Source organism: Dendropsophus ebraccatus, chromosome 12, assembly GCF_027789765.1.
Source record: "Dendropsophus ebraccatus isolate aDenEbr1 chromosome 12, aDenEbr1.pat, whole genome shotgun sequence".
In the NCBI taxonomy this organism is placed as follows: Eukaryota; Metazoa; Chordata; class Amphibia; order Anura; family Hylidae; genus Dendropsophus; species Dendropsophus ebraccatus.
This window is the reverse complement of record NC_091465.1, coordinates 21705758-21724714: the sequence shown is the minus strand read 5'-3', so window position 1 is coordinate 21724714 and position 18957 is coordinate 21705758. Positions and strand designations below refer to the sequence as shown.

The 18957-nt window shown below is 45.4% G+C and overlaps 1 protein-coding gene and 1 long non-coding RNA gene across 2 annotated transcripts in view; one reads left to right on the top strand and one right to left on the bottom strand.

Moving 5' to 3' along the window:
• The first annotated feature begins 1534 nt into the window (after positions 1 to 1534).
• On the top strand, positions 1535 to 12727 carry LOC138769165 (indolethylamine N-methyltransferase-like). Its single transcript, XM_069947432.1, has 3 exons — positions 1535 to 1693; positions 7232 to 7439; positions 11853 to 12727. Exons 1-3 carry the CDS (start codon positions 1549 to 1551, stop codon positions 12274 to 12276), a joined length of 777 nt encoding a protein of 258 aa, XP_069803533.1. The 5' UTR covers positions 1535 to 1548; the 3' UTR covers positions 12277 to 12727.
• LOC138769166 (uncharacterized) overlaps positions 11953 to 18957 on the bottom strand; it is a 24497-nt gene continuing 17492 nt past the window's right edge. The window contains exon 3 of the long non-coding RNA XR_011359218.1: positions 11953 to 11996. This is a non-coding gene — a long non-coding RNA (uncharacterized lncRNA). The remainder of the gene's footprint in view (positions 11997 to 18957) is intronic.

The following is an 18957-nucleotide window of genomic DNA, read 5'->3' as shown; positions in this document are numbered from 1 at the left end:
GTGGCTGCAGGCTGCATTAGGCCTGTGGCCTGCAGGTGACTAGCTGTAGCAGCCAATGTCACATCCCAGTGTATGCAGCGTGATCGTTTTTTTCCTGCACTGAGAATGTCCAGCAGGAAGAAGAGCTGCATGGTGGTAGGAAACTGGGTGGTAGAGAAGAGATTTTTTATACTAGGAGGGCTACCTGCACAGGGAGGCCTAACTACTATACAGATGCACAGAGGGCCTGACCACTATATAGGGGCATAGAGGGGTCTATTGGGGGCACAGAGTGGTCTAACTAGTAAATGGATACAGAGGGGAATAACCACTTTAGGGCACAGACAGGGCAGTATAGATGTGGAGGATGATGATGGTGTATAAGGAGGAGCCTAAAGTGTTTGTCTGGCAGATCTTATTGGGACAATTTGTGACTGAGAGAAGTCATTATGATGGCCCAGGCCGGATGGTGAAGAACAGAAAAGTGAGCATTGCCAATTGGAGTAAAAGCCCCCTGTGATTCACTGAAAGAAGATGTTGCCTGTGAGTCACTGGCTCTAACTGCACTGTAATCACTTGTGGTCTATAGAGCCTATGTAGAACTGATATCTGCTGCTATATGGTGGCTGAATGAGGTGAAACTAGTATAGGGTGGTAATGGTCAGTATATGGTGGTATTATTTGTAAACTGGTAACTTTTGTATTATTTACCTTTGTATGCAGATTTGGTCAATAACAGTACGATGGTAATGTTAGTGGTCATGGTGTGGCGGTAATAGTTGCCCCTTTTATACTGTTATTATTAGTTATATTGGTTTTGGTATACAGGATTTGGTTATTGTGACAGTGATATGTATGGTAAGGCCATGTTCACACAACGGAAGTTGTGTCTTAATCACGGCCGTAGTTTCTGATGTGCAACAATGACTGTGAATAATACACAACTTACGTGCACTGCAGTCTGAGGGAATCCCGGCCGGAGTTTATACACATAGTAGACACTCCGGCCAGGATCACTTGCCACCACATTAATTGAATAGCGTCCGCACTAGCCTGACAGGTCACACTCTCCATTGTCGGCTACGGTGAATTGGGATGCGGGCACACACGGATGCGCCCGCATCCCAATTCAGCACAAATAAAGATCATCCGGCCAGTACTGCAGTACCGGCTGGGATGATCTTCACTGACACCGGCCGTTCTGTGACCGGCTGGGTCACAGAACGGTCGGTGTTTAACGTAGTGGGAGCCCGGTCTAATAATGTATAATAATACTTGCTAGGGGCCCAGCCATTTCTACTTATGCCCCTGATATCCTGGTTTTGAGAAGACAGCAAAGAATGACTTTACATTCAATATTTAATTTTCTAATATTAGTTATATAATAAAACAGATGTGTGTATTTTACTATGAGGCAAACACACTTTCCCATGACTGTCTTATGGGGATAATAACTCATGATGGGATAAGCAAATAATGTTGTGCTTTGTCACTTGATTCCTGGTGGTATATAGACACCCTGAGTACCGATGTAGAGTTACCCCCCTGTCTATGATACAAGATTAACCAATGGCTGCCAGCACCTATAAGCGCTATGACCTCGATGGCTATAATTCCAGAGAGTATCTGGAGCATTATTTTTCAGATAAACCTATATTTCTAGAGGATACTGTGGTTTTTCCTATTACCAAACTTACTCAGACGTTCTCAGAAGGTAATTTATTTTCTTTCATTGGTTTTATACAATGGAATTGAATTTGAAATCTGTATTTTATAGTAATTAAAGGAGTTATCCAGCGAAAATCTTTTTCTTTCAAATCAACTGGTTTCAGAAAGTTATATAGATTTGTAATTTACTTCTATTTAAAAATCTCAAGTCTTCCTATACTTATCAACTGCTGTATGTCCTGCAGGAAGTGTTGCTTTCTTCCTAATCTGACACAGTGCTCTCTGCTGTTAGCTCTGTCCAACACAGGAACTGTCCAGAGCAGCAACAAATTCCCATAGAAAACCTTTCCTGCTCTGGACAGTTCCTGTCTCAGCAGAAGGTGGCAGCAGAGAGCACTGTGTCAGACTTAAAAACAACAGGAAATACAGCAACTGATAAGTATAGGAAGACTTGAGTTTTTTTTTTAAATTTTCTATCTACTGTATATGAATCTTTATAACTTTCTGAAACCAGTCAATTTGAAAGAAAAAGGTTTTTGTGGGATAACCCCTTTAAATGTGTTGAAAAAATAGTGTTGCAGGGTTAAGTGAAGTCAATTTGGCTTCTATATACTATACTATATACTATACCTGAAGCCTAGAAAAATGTGTTCAGAATGATAAAAGGGAACTCAAAAATTGAGGGTGTGTTAACTTTTATACCACTTTTGGGCCGAAGTAATTTCCTGATAAACTATGTTGATCTACTTTAACCCCTTGCCTCCGCAACCTGTTTTGGCCTTAATGACCAAGCTCATGTTTCCTAATTTGACCTGTCTCTCTTTATTCCATTATAAAAATATAAAAAAAAAAAAAATTTATGAAAAATTAGAAAAAATTGCATTAGGATGACTTTGAACATTTCTGCTTCTTAAAAAGTAAGTCATGCCACATAAATTAATTACTAAGTCACATTAGCAATATGTCTACTATGTACTGGCATGATTTGGTAAACATGTTGTCAGGACCGGAAGGTACAAACACGACAAGACAGTGGGCCCTAGGTCTGTACCCACCCACTATCCCTGCCTACTTGCGCCCCCGGTGCCAAATGTCAGGGGGCGCAGTCTGGATGGATAAGTAATTAATTTACTTACCCATCAATCCTGCCCCCGCCCACCCTGCACTGTAACTATGAGCGCTCCTTTGAAAAGGATGTTTGATGATGTCATGCCCATGTGATCAGTGTGGGAGGAGCTATCTTTCTCTGCTAGGCTTTCTATGAGGCTGCTGGTTTCCCGAGCTGTTTATGAGGCAGCAGTATAATGAGTGCAGGGTATAAGATCAACAGGAGGTAAGTCACACTGAGGGCACTGTTATGTCATGTTCTGCGGGGTCAGGTGTGTGGAGACAATGTTATGCGATAATCTGCAGGGCAGGGGTGTGTAGGTGCACTCTTAGGTGATGTTCTGCAGGGTCAGGGGTGTGTGCACAGTTATGTGATGTTCTGCATGGTCAGGGGTGTGTGGGGGCACTGCTTTGCGATGTTCTGCCGGTTCAGGGGTGTGTGGGAGCACTGTTATGTGATGTTCTGCAGGGTCAGGGGGTGTGGGGGCACTGTTATGCGAAGTTCTTCAGGGTCAGGGGGTGTGAGGGCACTGTTATGCAATGTTCTGCAGGGTCAGGGGTGTGGGTGCACTGTTATGCGATGTTGTACAGGGTCAGAGGTGTGTGCACAGTTATGTGATGTTCTGCAGGGTCAGGGGTGTGTGGAGGGGGCTCTGTTATGCGATGTTCTGCAGGGTCAGGGGGTGTGGGGCACTGCATAGTTCAGAGTTCCGTCGTGGAATTCCACCACATTTACTTAGTGCGACCATACCCTTATTGAGAAAGAATCCATTTTTATGTTTTTACACTTTATTATTTTATTTTTATTTGTTTTTAAAATTTATTTTTTTTTTTTTTTTTTTTTCACTTTATTTTTTGTTTCCCTATGGGACTCAACACTGCGATCGTTAGATCGCTAGTATAGCACATAGCACTACATCAGTACTGGTATGTGCTATACCTGTCGATCTTACACTGACAGCCTGTGAGACAGAGCCTGCGGCTCGATCTCACAGGTTACCCTACTGGGGGCCATGTTTTTAGCAGGTACACAGTGAAGGCACACATTGGGACCCTGTCATGGCTAGTATAACACATCGCAGTTTATCAGTACTGCTATGTGCTAAATCTGACAATGACAGGTATGGCACATAGGAGTACTGACGTACTGCTATGTGCTATACTAGCCATCACAGGGTCCCGATGTGTGCAATCTTTAGGGTTGACAGGAGGAGGGAGCTCCCCCTGTAACCCATCGGGACCTGTGCAGTGTGATCACTGGGTCCTGATGCCTTCCTGAGCCTGATGATCCTCTTCAAAGCATGGCCCCCTGTGTTTCTTCCTACCTGATATGACCCCCCCTGGTGTGTGTGATCTGTAAGGATGACAGGAGGAGGGAGCTCCCCCTGTCACTCATCGGGACCCTCGCTGTGTGATTGTGGGGTCCCGATGTGTCTCTGAGCCTCTGACTTGTCAGGAGTGAGAAGTCAGACATCTTGTCTCCCTTGTTGAAAACATACAGATGTTGTTGAAACATTGTATTTGTTTCAGTTTTGCACACAGCTAACTGTAATCAACAAGGGAGACAGGATGTCTGACTTCTCACTTCTGACAAGTCAGAGATCAGATATCACTTCACTTTTGTTACCTGAATGATGCAAGCTAGGGGATGCCTGGCAATTGAAGTGAGAGTGAAACTCAACTACTGACATTTCAGAGATCAGATATCACACATTATTTTATCAGAAGTCAGGTATAAGTAATGAGAAGTAAGGAGTCAAAAATCGTAACTCAGGTGTCAATAGTCAGTAGTCAGAAGTCAGTAGTCAATGTCAGCAATCAGAAGTCAGTAGTCAAAGTCAGTAGTCAGTATTCAGTAGTCGAAGTCAGTAGTCAAAGTCAGTAATCAGTAAGCAGAAGTCAGTAGTCAGAAGTCAGTAGTCAGAAGACAGATGTTAGTAGTCAAAGTCAGTAATCAGTAGTCAATCAGTAGTCAGTAAGTAGTCAAAGTGAGAAGCCAGTGGTCAAAGTCAGTAGTCAAAGTCAGTAGTCAAAGTCAGTAGTCAAAGTCAGTAGTCAAAGTCAGTAGTCAAAGTCAGTAGTCAAAGTCAGTAGTCAAAGTCAGTAGTCAAAGTCAGAAGTCAAAGTCAGAAGTCAAAGTCAGTAGTCAGAAGTCAGTTATCAGAAGTTAGTTGTCAATACTTATGGTCAAGTGTCACACCTGTGTAAAAACGAAAAGACAAATATAACAATGGTGGGCACAGCTTGAATAAGTCAAATATGTTGGGGTGCCAACAGCCGGTCCTCAACAACAGTACTCCACAAAAGAAAAAAGAAAAAGAAAACACATGTCCAAACAATATCCTGAAAGTAGTATATATATATATATATATATATACACACACATTCAGGAACAATGTAGTATTTAAAATACTCAGCAGTCAAAATACATGACAAGTTTGCCCAGGTATGTAGTCATCTATACCCATACTTAACCCCCCCCCCCCCCCCCCCCCCCCCCCCCCCGCTGAGGGAAAGAGAAATGAGACATCCTTAGAAAGTAAGACAATAAAAAAAATATCTGGCACCGTCTTATTGTTAACCCTTTGAGGACCAGGCCCAAAATGACCCAGTGGACCGCGCAAATTTTGATCTTAGTGTTTTCGTTTTTCCCTCCCCCCCCTTCTAAGAGCTCTAGCACTCTCAGTTTTCTATCTACAAGCCATGTAAGTGCTTGTTTGTTACAGGAATAGTTGTACTTTGTAATGGCGTCTTTCATTTTACCATAACATGTATGATGGAATTCCAAATATATAATTTATGAATATATAAATAGGTGAAATCGTAAAAAAGAATGCAATATGGTAACGTTTGGGGGGTTCCTGTGTCTACGTAATGCAGTATATGGTAACAGCGACATGATACTTTTATTCTATAGGTCAGTACGAACACAACCATATGCAGGTTACACAGATTCCCTAATGTTATATATGCATTTTTTTATGAAATCCTTTTTTTTGGCAATTTAAATATTAATAAAATGAACCTATTGTGACGCTTATAACGGTTTTATTTTTTCACCTACGGGGCTGTATGGGGTGTCATTTTTTCCGCCATGATCTCTAGTTTTTACTAATACCATATTTGTGAAGATCGGACGTTTTGATCACTTTTTATAGATTTTTTTTAATATATAATGTAACATAAAATCGGTAATCTGCGCACTTTTTCGCCGTTTACCGATCACAATGACGCTTGTTATATTTTAATAGATCGGAAAATTACGCACGCTACGGTATATTATATGTTTATCTATTTATTTATTTTTATATGTTTTATTTATATAATGGGAAAGGGGGGTGATTTAGACTTTTATTGGGGGAGGGGTTTTGGGGTAGTGTACTAGTGTTTTGAACTTTTTTTTTTTTTTTTTTACACATTTTAAGTCCCTTTGGGGGACTTTTACATACACTAGTTTGATTTCTACACTGATGATTGCTATGCCATAGGCATAGCATTGATCAGTGTTATCGGCTATCTGCTCATTGAGCCTGCCTGTGCAGGCTCAGTGTAGCAGATCGCCGATCGGACCGCACGGAGGAAGGTGAGAGACCTCCGGCGGTCCTTTTCAACGATCCGGACCCCCGCAGTCGCACTGCGGGGGTCCCGATCGGTAAGTGACAGGGGACTCCCCCTGTCACTTACACTTAAACGCCGCGGTCGCGCCGCAATCGGGGCGTTTAAGGAGTTAATGACACGCGGCAGCGCGATCGCTGCAGCGTGTCATTACCGGTGAGGTCCTGGCTGCTGATTGTAGCCGGCCCCCACCTGCTATGAAGTGCGCTCCGCTCCGGAGCGCGCTTCATAGCGGGAGAAACACCCAGGACGTAGGGTTACGCCATGGGTCGTCTGGGGAAAGGCTTCCATGACGTAACCCTACGTCCAGGGTCGTCTAGGGGTTAAGGAAACATGGTAAATGAAGGTTCCACATCTAGGACCCACACCTAAAGCATCTCAAAAACAGAGTTCCCCTGCCTATATCCCATCTGGTAGGGTGATTACAGGCTGCCACATGCAGTGGAGATTGAACAGAGGGATGGCTGAGCTCCTTATATTCCATTATTTTGAATACTGTATTAAAGGTTTGGAGGTTCAGGGGTTTGGTCTACTTTAGAAAACCAGTCTCATAAACCCAATAAGGAAAAACTTAGAGGCTTAAATAAAAGCCAATTTCAAGGGTTCCTCTTTCTTGCTGGAAGTGATATAGACATATGTTATTATTTATCTGCAACATGGGTCTCCAAACTGCGGACCTCCAGCTGTTGCAAAACCACAATTCCCATCATGTCCAGAAAGCCAAAGCTTTGGATTTGGCTGTCCAGGCGTGCTGGGAAATGTTGTATTGCAACAGCTGGACCGTAGCTTGAATACCCATGACCTACAACATCTGTATAGGTTTATTATGGTAAATATCTTATAGTATACAATTTTTTTTTAGGTCGTATTAAAGGTAATATCTTGATTGACTTCAGCACTGGTTCCCTGATTCACAATTTCTATGCAGCCGCCGAGTGTTTTAAACACATCATAGTGCTGAAGATCAAAGACAGATGCATCCTGGAGCTGAAGAGATGGCTGGACACACGGACAGGAGCGTTTAACTGGGAACATGCCGCAAAACTTCATGAAGACATAGTAGGAAAGAGGTGAAGAATCTGTCTAATATTAGTGTAAACCCACCATTATTGACGCTACTGTAATAGAGATAATGATTAGAGATGAGCGAGTAGTGAAATATTTTTCTAAATTCGATTCGAGTAGGCCGTGATGCTGGACTACTCGATCGAATATCGAATCCCATTAAAGTCTATGGGAAAAAAATGCTTGTGACTTGGTGATCTCCGAATGGTGAATTTAGGTTTCCAAGTCCACCATGACGCCTCAGAAAATGATGCCAACACCTCCAAAATGAAACTGGGACAGTAGGGAAAGCATGCCTCAGTGCAACTAACACGCCAAACTCGCATCATTACACCACTATCACAGTCTATTCACAAAACACTCCAAACACCCTCAGTATACAGCCGTACACCCAATATATATATATATATATATATATATATATATATATATATATAATTTTTTAGAAATGGCTTCAGGCTTCAGGCCTTCCAATGGTTAATGTTCCGCACAGTGCGCTATCAATCTCTGCTATCTATAATTTTAGCCCTAACAGGGGCTTTTGGGGGTCCCTCCTGCCTAAAATCACCTAATACCTAACTGTCCCTGCTACAAACTGTCTCCCTATCTAGCTCCAAGTAGCATCTGAAAATGAATCTCGAATCCGCTGTTTTATTAATGTGAAGGTCACATGTCTTAGCCAGCCAATGAATGCAGATGCTTTTTTTTTTTTTATCTCTGCCTGTGTGCTCCTAGTGCCTGTTCAAGCGTGAGAAAGGCGCCTGTATTTATTTGTGAGGGCCGAAACGCGTTGCAATAAAAGACATAGGGGGAGATTTATCAAACATGGTGTAAAGTGAAACTGGCTCAGTTGCCCCTAGCAACCAATCAGATTCCACTTTTCATTCCTCACAGACTCTGATTGGTTGCTAGGGGCAACTGAGCCAGTTTCACTTTACACCATGTTTGATAAATCTCCCCCATAGTGTTTTCTACCCAACGGTGATTCATGACATTAGTTTTGGTTATGCACACCGTATGCTACCTTTGAACTCACCTGTGCTTCACCTTTAAAGGGGAATCTACTGGCTTGCTGGGCTTACACCTGGCTCTTTTCACACTGTGATACATTGCCATGTTGCTTCACGTGGTGCCCCCTGAAGGAGCTGCTGTGATACTTTGAGTATATGCGCTATATAGCGGTGTGCCTATAATGTTGCACAACTCCACCAGGTGAGTGGTGACATTTACACTCTAACCAGCGCTTTTTTAATAAAAGGCACCCAGAAGCCCCCCTGTTTTCTTTTGTTTCTTATAGACAAGACATATAATATACATCCCATAACAGAGAGTCACAAAATCATGTTAAATGCGTTAGGGGATATTTTATATAATGCCGCCATGCTGGAGACTATAATAAACATCTTGGGGGGGATTTATCAAAGGGTGTGAAATTTAGACTGGTGCAAACTGCCCATAGCAACCAATCACAGCTCGTCTTTCATTTTACTAGAGCTGAAAGCTGAGCTGTGATTGGTTGCTGTGGGCAAAATTCTACACCCTTTGATAACTCTCCCCCCTTATGACTACCTGTCAACATTCCCGCAGTGTCTTGTTGTGTCCGCTCCTTTGTACCCGACAAACTCATCTCTTGAGTGACAGCCTTCTTGGCCAATCACTGCCCGCTGCACTCTGCCATCTTAGTCAATGATTTTCTATGCTATGGAAGTGTAAGCCATGTTCCGGGGTGGGCTCCCCAGGATACAGCCAAGTCATCTGCGACAGCCAGCTCTCTCATCAAAATAGCTGCTCCAGACCTCCCTCATCTGTTCCTTCTTCTTCCCTCAGGTCACAAGTTCAAACTGTCTGATTTGCCTCCCATGATAACAACCACACCTTAAAGGGGTTATCCAGCCTACAAAAACATGGCCACTTTCCTCCAGAGACAGAATCACTCTTGTCTCTAGCGTGGGTGCAGGTTTTGCTGCTCAATTCAATTGAAGTGAATGGAGCTTAAATGCAAACCACACCTGAGTAGTGTTGTCTCTGAAAGAAAGTGGCCATGTTTTTGTAGCACTGGATAGATAACCCCTTTAACAACATAGGCTGTGAGTTACAAAACAGTGACATCTTGTGGTCAAATGCAGAATCTCAGTTTGAAACCATAATACATATTTCTATACACAGTTATATTTCCCTTGTAAAAGACGATGCAACTATTTTACCTTCTTACAGAAGCACAGACAAATATATTTAAGGTACAGTATGTGTCTTACCTAACAGTCAGTCAGACAGTTGGCTGTCAGGTATCATTCAGTAAGTGCTACAGGGTCATGGAAACTGGTAAGTAGAGTTTTTTTTTTTTTTTTTTTTTTACTATGCTCCCATACCCTTTTGTCTGCCTGAGATTTGTTTCATGGTACATAAATTGTTTCATGGGTCAGAGATTCAACTATATCTGACTCATCTACAATCAGAGACACTGGCTGACAGCTGAGCGAGCAGAAGGACGGGCAGCATTGATTATTCATTAAGAAGAGGGAGGAGGAAGCAGTGGTGAGGTGTGCCAGAGTGTAGCACAAACAAATCCTCTTTGACAATTCATTACAGTAGGAGACGTGAGATTGTACATAATCCACTGCACCAACGTTCCCATTAATCTACACAGCGTGCGGCCACTCAGCTGACAGGGAGGCCCCGCTCACTGCCTCCAGCCGCCCGTTGAACCCGAAATCTCTGGGCGGCGGCTGGCAAAGAACACTGTATCTGTGTTCTCTTCTGGACACAGATACAGATAGAATGGCAGTGCTGGCCTGCAGCCTATCAGAAGACTGAATGTGAGGGGGGCGTGACATTCCCCTTCCCAATTCCTCTTGTGACCGCAAGCAGTATTCTGCTTGCGGTCACAAGAGGCGATCCGGCCCCCAGCTGCTGCTCCTCTCCCCATGGTTGTCCTGTCCTGTGCGTCGACCGGGACTTCTGGCACAAAGAGTGCATGTTAGAAACGCTCCCTGTACCGGAAGTATCGGCCCCGGCACACACAGAGCTTCCTGATGTGTGTGCCGCCTGGGAGTCCCCAGGACATCCCCAGGAAGCAGAGCAGCAGCTCTGGAGCATTTGTTAGGTGAGGTCTTTTTTTCTTTTTTTCTGCAGAGGGGACATCTATAAGGGGGATAACGGGGGGGGGGGGGGGGGGGGGGGGAGGGGGGGGCATGTTTAAGGGGGATTATTAGGGGGACCATCTATAAGGGGATAACAAGGGGCATGTATAGGGGGATATTAGGGGGACCATCTATAAGGGGGATATTAGGGGAGCCATCTATAAGAGGGATATTAGGGGGGCATTTATAAGGGGGATATTAGGGGGACATCTATAAGAGTGGTTTTAGGGGGGAATCTATAAGGGGGATAACGGGGGGCATCTGTAAGGGGTATAACACGGGGGGGGGGCATAAGGGACATCTATAAGGGGGACAACACAGGGAGGGGCCATCACAACATAAGAGGGCATTTATAAGGGAGACAATACAAGAGCCTTCTATAAGGGGAACAACACAGGGGCCATCTGTTAGGGGACAACACCTGGGCCATATATAAGGGGGACAACATAAGGGGACATCTATACGGGACAATACACAGGGCAACATCTATAAGGGGGACAATACAGGGGGCCATCTATAAGGGGGACAATACAGGAGCCATTTATAAGAGGGAATACACAGGGGAACATCTATAAGGGGGACAATACAGGGGGCCATCTATAAGAGGGACAATACAGGAGCCATATATGAGAGGGAATACACAGAGTGACCATCTATAAGGAGGCATATACTATAAGGGGGTCACATAGAGTCACCCTAACCACTAAATGAGGGCACAAAGGGGCCAATAAAGATGTGCAGTTTGAGATGAGGATGGTGCCAGAGTGAGGAGCCTAATATGTTTCTCTGCCAGATTCTGTGGATTTGTGGCTCGGAGAAGTTCTCATAATGGCCCGGGCAGATGGAGAAAAAGATAAAGAGGGAAGAACTCTGAACAGAGAAGACGTCCCCTGTGAGTCATTTGATATAACTGCACTGTAATGTATATGGTGTATAGAGCCTATGGTACCGATGTTTGTGTGTCTGCCTGACCATTGCTTAGCTCTCTTGCCATTCCACTCAGCTGTGTCTGAAGTTTAGAGGGAACATTACACTGCACGGAAAATTACCAAAAAGGCACCATGCTCACTAGCACCTTAGGTAGGCCCCGAGAGCTGACAGATTCCCTTTAAACCAATCTTCTCAGAGAGTTTGGTTAATGCTGGAAGGGCACTGTATGAGCTTGACACCAGATAAAATTTATGTCCTTGAATTGGAAGTCAACAATTAAATGCTGTCCTACTGATATTGGCTGTGGAGCAATAACTTTTAAATTTCTTTTTTTTCCTTTTTTTGCAGTGACCCGCTTCAGGACAAAGACAAAAAAGTGAGATCAGTAATGCAACATATTGTGAAATGTGACCTTAATAAAGAAAATATTACGGACCCAATCGACTTACCCCCAGCCGATTGTATCATCAGTTGTTGGCTCTTGGAAAACATCTGCAAAGACCAAGATGATTACATCAGATATCTCAGGAAGTTCTCAAGGTTACTGAAACCTGGAGGACACCTCATATTAATAGGATGTTTAGGTATATCATATTACACAGTTGGGAAAGACAAGCTCCATGCTTTCAGCTATGATGAGAATTTTGTTAGGAAAGCTCTAGCTGGTGAAGGATTTGTTATTGATGATTGTGAGGTTAAGAAGGGAAAGGCTAATACTTCCCTTACTGACTATAAGGCCATGATTTTTATTGTTACTCACAAGGAAAAGTAGGTCAAAGAAGAAACTTAAAGTGACACTGTCATCCCTCTTTTTGCATTATGACTTCTATCCACAGGTGTAAAGGGTAAATTTTGCAGTTCTTATACCCTATTTTATATCATACGTCATGGTGCTTGTTCCAGTAAAAAGTGATCTTTTATCATCTGTGGATTGCGCTACCTAGACGGGGCTTCACAGGCACAGCAACACATAGCCCAACCCACATCCCTCTGTAGGCCCTGCCCCTTCGTGACATCATCACACATAGGCCCCGCTCCCTCATCGGCAATAGGAACAGGCTTGCCTAACGGTCTAGACCCCACCCCCTCTAGGTCGGCCATACCAATGGCTTCTAAGGGGGCGGGGCCTATGCAGCAATGATGTCACTGGGGTGGGGCCTATGGTGGGATGTGGGCGGGACTAAGTAACACTGTGTCTGTGAAGCCCCGCCCAGGTAGCACAATCAGCAGATGATAAAATATCACTTTTTACTGGAACAAGCACCATGACGTATGAAATAAAATAAAGTATGAAAACTGCAAAATTTACCGTTTACACCTGTGTAGAGAAGTCATAATGCAAAAAGGGGGTGACAGTGTCACTTTAACTCCTTAAGGACAGAGCCTGAAATGGCCTTAAGGACAGAGACAAATTTTATGAATATGACCTGTGTCACTTTATTCATTAATAACTTGGGTGTGCTTTTACCTATCCATCTGATTCTGGTACTGGTTTCTCGAGACATATGGTACTTTACATTTCTGGTAAATTGGAGTCGATACTTATAATGAATCATTATGAAAAAAAAATAATAATAACGTGAAAAATTGTGTAAGGGTAGCTTCACACGTACCGTATCGCTGCGTATTTAACGCTGCGTTTTTATCGCTGCTTTTTTATCGCGCGTGTTTGATCCGCTTTTTACATGCGAGTTTTGATTTTCACATGAAATTCATGTGAAAATCAAAACTCGCATGTAAAAATCGCACCAAACATGCAGCGATAAAAAAGCAGCGATAAAAAAGCAGCGATAAAAACGCAGCGTTAAATACGCAGCGATACGGTACGCTAAAAATGCATTTTTCAAACTTTGAAACTTTTCTGCTTATACAGAAAATGGATATGCCACATCAATTATATATTAAATAGCATTAGCAACATGTCTACTTTATGTTGGCGGCATTTATTAAACTATCTTTCTTTTTTTAGACAATAGAAAACTTAAAACATTAGCAGCAAATTTCCAAATTTTCACTAAAATTGCAAAATTAAATTTTTTAGGGACCTGTTAAGCTTTAAAGTAATTTTTAGGGGACTGTATGTTAGAAAGCCCCACAAAGCACCCCATTTCAAAAACGGCACCCACCAAACTCTGCAAAAGAACATCCAGAAAGTTTTTTAACCCTTTAGGAGAGTCACAGAAATAAAAGCTAAGTGTGTAATAAACTTGAAAATTTTAATTTTCTGTGCAGGGATTTTATTGTAATCCAATATTTTTCATAATTATAAACCTATTACCAGAGAAATGCGACCCAATATTGATTGCCCCGTTTCTGCAGTTTATAAAAATACCCCATATGTGGCCCTATTGTGATATGTGACGCAACCACAAGCCTCAGATATAAGGGAGCGCCTAGTGGATTTGGCAGAGGCTCTCGGGTGCCAAAACATAACAAACATCCCTTAAGGGACACCATTTAGAAAACTACACCCTTCATGGAATGTAACAAGGGGTGCGGTGAGCATTTAGACCCCACAGGTGCTTCACAGATTTTCAGAACAATGTGGCGTAAAAAAAGGAAAAATTCTATTTTTTACACTAAAATGTTGTTCTAGCCTTCATTTTTACAAGGGGATAAAAGAAAAAAAAAACACACCAAACGTGTAGCGCAGTTTCTCCCGAGTACGGAAATAACCCACATGTGGACATAAGGTGCCAAGCGGGCGCAGGACAAGACTCCAAAGGGAAGGAGCGCCAATTGACCTTTGGAAGCTGAATTTCACTGGAATGGATTTCAAGGGTCATGTCGCATTTACAGAGCCCTCGTGCTGCCAAAACACTAGAAACCCCCCACAAGTGACCCCATTCTGGAAACTATACCCCTCAAGGAATCTAACAAGTGGTGCAGTGAGCATATGGACCCCACTGGTGACAGGTACAAATGTGGAACAATGTGATGTAAAAGTGAAAACTTAAATTTTTTCTCTTTCACGGCACAAATGTGCCCGTCATCAAGGGGTCCATATCCTCACTGTACCCCTTGTTAGATTACCTGAGGGGTTTAGATTCCAGAATGAGTATTTTCGAACTCAGGGGACATTGCTCTACACATTTTGTGTTTATTTTTTTATCTTTTAACCCCTTGTGAAAATGAAAAAAATCAAGACAAGATAAAAAAAATCTTTCTACACTAAATGTTGGTCTAGCCTTGATTTTTTCCATTTACACAAGAGGTTAAAAAGAATATGAACGCAAAACGTGTAGGGTAATTTTTCCTGAGTATGAAAATACCCCACATGTGGACATAATGTGCCATATGGGCACAGGGCAAGACACACAGGGACAGAGCGCGATTTAGAGGCTGGAATGGAGGATGTCATGTCGCAATTACAAAGCTCCTCTGCTGCCAGGACAGTAGAAACCCCCCACAAGTGACCTCATTCTGGAAACTACACCCCTCAAGGAATCTAACAAGGGGTGGAGTAAGCATATGGACCCCACTGGTGACAGGCACATATGTAGAACATGTGCCGTGAAAATTAAAAATACAATTTTTTTTTTTCATTTTCACGGCAAAAATGTGTCCGTCACCAGGTGGCCATATACCCGCTGCCCCCCATGTTAGATTCCTTATGGGGTGTAGTTTCCAGAATGGGGTCACTTGTTGGGGGTTTCTACTGTCCTGGCAGAACAGAGGCTTTGTAATTGCATCATGGCAAATCTCTAATGGGAATGGCAGCCATACCTATTTAGCTGGGGAAAAGGGACAATTTTAATTAATTTGGGGGTATTAGGCCAATTATTAGTTTATAAGGTTTATAAGGAGTTCATCAAATTCAAACTGTGTTGATCCAGAGGAAGGCAAAATACCCTCATAAGGCAGACGACAGTAGCCTCATCACAGGGAAAAAATTCCTTTCCGACTCCAAAATGGCAATCAGAATAATCCCTCGATTAACGTGACCCCTGATATAGGAATAAGGGGAAGAATTTAGATAATGTAGAACTCCAATGAAGTGTGGTACGCCTTGAAGCGATCCTGTATGCAGAAGCCAGTGTGATCAGGACAGGTGTCACACTGGAAAATGATGTATTTCCTGATCCCCCTCTGCACTTCTTCTGGGGTCTCCTGTTTTCCAGTGTGGGGGACGTCACCTGGAAAATGTTGCCCTGGTGCGATACGGGGTCCTTCATATCCAGAAGCGCTGGGTCAGCTCCAAGGCTGCTAAATATTAGGACCCTAATTACTGCTTCTGATATTTTCGGATCGTGCCACAAGCTACATTACCTCGGGCAGTGAGGGACCGAAAGAGGGGGTGCTGGTATAAAAGTTATCCCCGTACAGGTGGTAACCTTCATCCAGCAGTGGGAAGATCAGTTCCCAAATGATCTTCCCACTAATTCTGAGGATGGGGGGGGGCATCTGGGGGCTGGATCCGGGTGTCCCTTCCTTCGTACACTCTATGGGTACGTGCACACTGCGGAGTGGCAAAGGATAACCCTTTGTGCATTCTGCAGCTGGCACCTGCTGGCGGACTGATGGAGGCGCGCGTCTCTGTCCGTGTCATAGACTCCATCCTGGGCACGGGCGGATTCTGCCCTCTGTCCAGAGAATGAACATGTTCATTCTTTGGACGGAAGACGGAATCCGCCCAAGCATAGAATGGAGTCTATGACACGGGCGGAGACACGCACCCGCCTGCATCAGGCCGCCGGTTTTTAATCCACTCCTGGTTTTGGTTGCAATATGAGGACCACAATACTGACTGAAATATATGTAGTGTGAACCCAGCCTAAATCTGTAAGTGTACCCTGAGGTACTCTCACAGAGTTTGTAGAATTTCGCGCGATACAGTCATCTCTTATTGGGCGGAAAAGACCTGTCCAGTGGCGTAGCCACCGTGGTCGCGGGGGTCGCCGCCGCGACCGGGCCCGCCACAAGGGGGGCCCGCGGGGCCCCCCGATCAATCACTCTTGTGACCGCAAGCATTGTTTTGCTTGCGGTCACAAGAGTCGGGCTCCGTCTTCCCCCGGCTGCTGCGCGGCTGCTGGGGGTGTCGCGTCTTACCCCCGGCAGCGCGCGCATCCCAGAACTCCCTGCGCGCCTTGGGCCCTGACTTCCGGTTCCGGCGCGCAGGGAGTTCTGGGATGCGCGCGCTGCCGGGGATAAGACGCGACACCCCCGGCAGCCGCGCAGCAGTCGGGGACAGACCAGGAGGAGTGAGAATCAACGTGGGAGCGCGATGTCAGGTGAGTTAAGTTTTGTTTTTTTTTTATCAGCCTGTACGGGTGGGGGGAAAGGAGGGGGGCATCTATGAGGGTGGGGGGAAAGGAGGGGGCCATCTATGAGGGTGGGGGGAAAGGAGGGGGCCATCTATGAGGGTGGGGGGAAAGGAGGGGGCCATCTATGAGGGTGGGGGGAAAGGAGGGGGCCATCTATGAGGGTGGGGGGAAAGGAGGGGGCCATCTATGAGGGTGGGGGGAAAAGAGGGGGCCATCTATGAGGGGTGGGGGGAAAGGAGGGGGCCATCTATGAGGGTGGGGGGAAAGGAGGGGGCCATCTATGAGGGTGGGGGGAAAGGAGGGGGGCATCTATGAGGGTGGGGGAAAGGAGGGGGCCATCTATGAGGGTGGGGGGGAAAGGAGGGGGCCATCTATGAGGGTGGGGGGAAAGGAGGGGGCCATCTATGAGGGTGGGGGGAAAGGAGGGGGGCCATCTATGAGGGTGGGGGGAAAGGAGGGGGCCATCTATGAGGGTGGGGGGAAAGGAGGGGGCCATCTATGAGGGTGGGGGGAAAGAGGGGGCCATCTATGAGGGTGGGGGGAAAGAGGGGGCCATCTATGAGGGTGGGGGGAAAGAGGGGGCCATCTATGAGGGTGGGGGGGAAGGAGGGGGGCATCTATGAGGGTGGGGGGGAAGGAGGGGGCATCTATGAGGGTGGGGGAGAAGGAGGGGGGCATCTATGAGGGTGGGGGGAAAGAGGGGGGGCCATCTATGAGGGTGGGGGGAAGGAGGGGGCCATCTATGAGGGTGGGGGGAAGGAGGGGGCCATCTATGAGGGTGGGGGGAAGGAGGGGCCATCTATGAGGGTGGGGGGAAAGAGGGGCCATCTATGAGGGTGGGGGGAAAGAGGGGCCATCTATGAGGGTGGGGGGAAAGAGGGGGGCATCTATGAGGGTGGGGGGGGGAAGGGGACCATCTATAAGGGAGGGAGGAAGGGGACCATCTATAAAGGGGGGGAAAGGGGACCATCTATAAGGGAGGGAGGAAGGGGACCATCTATAAAGGGGGGGAAAGGGGACCATCTATAAGGGAGGGGGGGAAGGGGACCATCTATAAGGGAGGGGGGGAAGGGGACCATCTATAAGGGAGGGGGGGGAAGGGGACCATCTATAAGGGAGGGGGGGGAAGGGGACCATCTATAAGGGAGGGGGGGGAAGGGGACCATCTATAAGGGAGGGGGGGGGGGAAGGGGACCATCTATAAGGGAGGGGGGGGGGAGGGGACCATCTATAAGGGAGGGGGGGGGAAGGGACCATCTATAAGGGAGGGTGGGGGGAGAGGGGGCCATCTATAAGGGAGGGTGGGGGGAGAGGGGACCATCCATAAGGGAGGGTGAGGAGAGAGGGGGCCATCTATAAGGGAGGGGGTATAGGGGGCCATCTATAAGGGAGGGGGTAGAGGGGGCCATCTATAAGGGAGGGGGTAGAGGGGGCCATCTATAAGGGAGGGGGGCATATATTATTAGGAGGTCACATAGAGTCAGGGCTACCCACTAAATGAGGGTGTAAAGGGGACAGTACAGATGTGCAGTGTGTATATAGATGAGGATGGTGTCAGAGTGTGGAGCCTAATATGTCTGTCTGGCAGATTCTGTGGATTCGTGGCTCGGAGAAGTTCTCATAACGGCCCAGGACGGATGGAGAAGATGATGAAAAGAAAGAACTCCGATCAGAGAAGACGTCCCCTGTGAGTCACCTGATATAACTGCACTGTAATGTATATGGTGTATAGAACCTGTTGTAGAGCTGGGGCCACCTCTATATGACTGGATGAGGTGATTTAGTGTACTGGATTTGGTCAGTAACAATATGGGGTGATGGTAGTGGTTGTGGTGTGGCGGTAATGTTTCCTTCCTATATACTGGTATTACTGGTAATATTGGTCTCAGTATACAGGATTTGGTCGGTAACAGTATGGCGGTAATAGGTAATATCTGTCTTGGTGTGTGTGTGTGTATATATATATATATATATATATATATATATATATATATATATATACATACAGTGGTACCTTGGTTTAAGAGTAACTTCGTTTAAGAGCGTTTTGGTTTTAAGAGCTCACAGTTTTTCAAAATTGTGACTTGGTTTAAGAACATTGCTTTGGTTTAAGAACTTCCTGTATCGGGTGGGAGCGCGAGTGGAGAAGGGGCATGGCCTGCATAGCGGGGTCTACAGCACTGTACTCT